At 37.8% G+C, this 2,455-nt stretch overlaps 1 protein-coding gene across 1 annotated transcript; it reads right to left on the reverse strand.

Moving 5' to 3' along the window:
• Positions 1-221: 221 nt before the first annotated feature.
• On the reverse strand, positions 222-1,196 carry LOC129562613 (olfactory receptor 11H12-like). Its single transcript, XM_055435931.2, has one exon. It carries the CDS (start codon positions 981-983, stop codon positions 222-224), a length of 762 nt encoding a protein of 253 aa, XP_055291906.2. The 5' UTR covers positions 984-1,196.
• Positions 1,197-2,455: the final 1,259 nt, after the last annotated feature.

Raw genomic sequence — 2,455 nt, forward strand, 5'->3', positions numbered from 1 at the left:
TTAACATACAGGCTAAATGCCAAGGAGGAACCCGACACTATCATTTATCTATAAAATCTCAGCATTTTATGATTGTAAGTGGCCTCATAAATGTTTTATTTCACAGGCTGATATAAGTTAATATCACTAGACCCACATTTGAAGCTTAGATAACAATATAATTCTGGTTGTTTCATGTTAGACTATACTGACCTGACAATGGATGGATCATCTAGTATGTCTTACATTATGTTGAAACTCCCGAGAAGTTTCCTCAAGGCTGCTTTTATCTCCTTATTCCGGAAGCTATAGATAAAAGGATTGAAGAGTGGGGTCACCATAGCATAGAACAAAGTTGCAACTTTCTGCATCCCAGCAGAATGTCCAAGTCCTGGGCTCACATACATGACCATGAGAGAGCCATAGAACAGGGATACCACAGCCAAATGAGACCCACAGGTGGAGAAGGCTTTCTGTCTCCCAGTAGCTGAAGGCATACGCAACACAGCTGTCAGGACAAGAGAATAGGACCCCAGGATGAAGAGGAAGTTACCAAAGATAACTATTGAGCTTAGACTGTAGCAAAGCAATTGGGTTTTGGGGGCAGAGACACATGCTAATGCAAACAGTGGCCCTGGGTCACACACAACATGGTCAATAATGTTTGGTCCGCAGAAGGACATCTGAGAAATGAGAACAATGGGGATCAGGAACCACAGAAACCCACAGACCCAGCAGATAAGGACCAGTTTGGTACAGAGATGCCCATTCATGATATTAGGGTAGTGCAAGGGACGGCAGATAGCAAGGTACCGATCAAAAGCCATGACAGCCAAAAGTAAGCATTCAGTCATTCCCAAGGAAAAAAAGAAATAAAATTGTAGGAAACATCCAACAAAGGAGATGGTATTTTTATCTGAGAGGAAGTTGACCAACATCTTGGGGACTGTAGAAGAGACATACCAGATCTCTAGAAAGGAGAAATTCCCCAGGAATATGTACATGGGGATGTGGAGTCGCTGGTCACACCATCAAGCACAAATAATGGCCCCATTCCCTGTTATGGTCAGAGCATACATTGTAAGGAAGAGTGAGAAGAGGAGGCTCTGAATCTTCCATTCACAAGAAAAACCTAGGAGTATAAATTCTCTTACAAAGACAAAGCGGGAATCTGGCTCAGAGATGTTCATTGGGTCGGTAACCTGCAACGTCAACAGACATATATTTATCATTTAGAATTAGTTTCAAATGTGTTCTTGTTTGAGAACGAGGAGAAGATATTTCCCTAAATTCATCAGTTGGGAAGAGAATATAGTCTGCTTGTTCTTGGCTATATACTCTGAGTTCTGGGCATAGTAGGTAACTGGTGGCACAGAAACAAACTTTTGCCTGCTTCTGAATTTCTCCCTTAGTTTGATAGAACTAGAGAACTTTAAACACATTTTGTCAACTTGTTATTTTGGGGACAGAGATGATCTGTGACAGTTTCTATACAGCATGTAACACAAAGTTAACCCCATAAATGTACTAGTTTTTTTTTTTTTTTAACTAAACCTATCTTATGGTGAAATACTCAGCAGAGGTTTTACAATTTACATCTCAGTTGAATATATTCCTTATCATATCAGTAAAATGTGAAAAATAAATGGATATATTTTACAGTAAGTTGGTAGTAACCATTTTAAAGGCACTACCTCTGCTTTTCTGCAACATAAAAAATATGAGCATAATGTTACTCACCGACATTAGCCTTTGTAATGTTACAGTGATTCTCTAGAAATCAGTGGCTTTCAGTTTGCACTTAGTCTTTTACTTAAAATTTTGGAGAAAAAAAAAGCTAGGTATGGGACTATATTTTGTAGTATTTATTTTTCACAAGTTTTTGGGATTGATTTTACTTATAAGCTAGTTTAAAGTAAAACGTTTCCACAATTCAAGAGAAGGCACATGCTTTCTTTTGTTGTAAGCAAATTTCTTTTTACTCTATATTCTCATGGAAATGATGCCAGGTATCTGAACTTCTTGAAATGTTTTTTTGTGTGTGTGTGGCAATATGCAGGGATGTGAGTCCTAAAAGTTATGAAGTCTTATATTTTCAGCACAAACACAACATTTTCAAAAGTAATTTTCTTCCACTTATTTTCCACACCAGTGTTCTGAGAAGTCTTTCATAATGACTTCATAGAAGTTTGTGCATCTTTTAGTAATCTAAATCCTTTTAAAGTCACTCCAAATCAAAAGCATTAAGAAATCAATGTAAGGAGATGGGGATAAAAGGGGATTGGACTAATGGTGTCAGGACTCTGCTATTCTCGAAAGAAAGACCTGTGGTTTTGATGTTGACCAGATCTCTAAGGACCCTTTTAATAAATCATATCCTTCTGTCTCTAGCTGGATAAAGAGTTTATTGCTTCACAAAATTAAGATTTCACTTTCTTTATCACAGATTCTCTTGAGACGTGGCCTCTGTGGCTTT

The sequence above is a fragment of the Moschus berezovskii genome, chromosome 9, assembly GCF_049115385.1.
Source record: "Moschus berezovskii isolate FMDL1 chromosome 9, NW_MosBer_1.0, whole genome shotgun sequence".
Classification (NCBI taxonomy): Eukaryota; Metazoa; Chordata; class Mammalia; order Artiodactyla; family Moschidae; genus Moschus; species Moschus berezovskii.

What these genes read in the sequence shown, in the direction of transcription:
- LOC129562613 (XM_055435931.2), bottom strand. Translation starts at nt 983, where the DNA reads ATGTACATATTCCTGGGGAATTTCTCCTTTCTAGAGATCTGGTATGTC.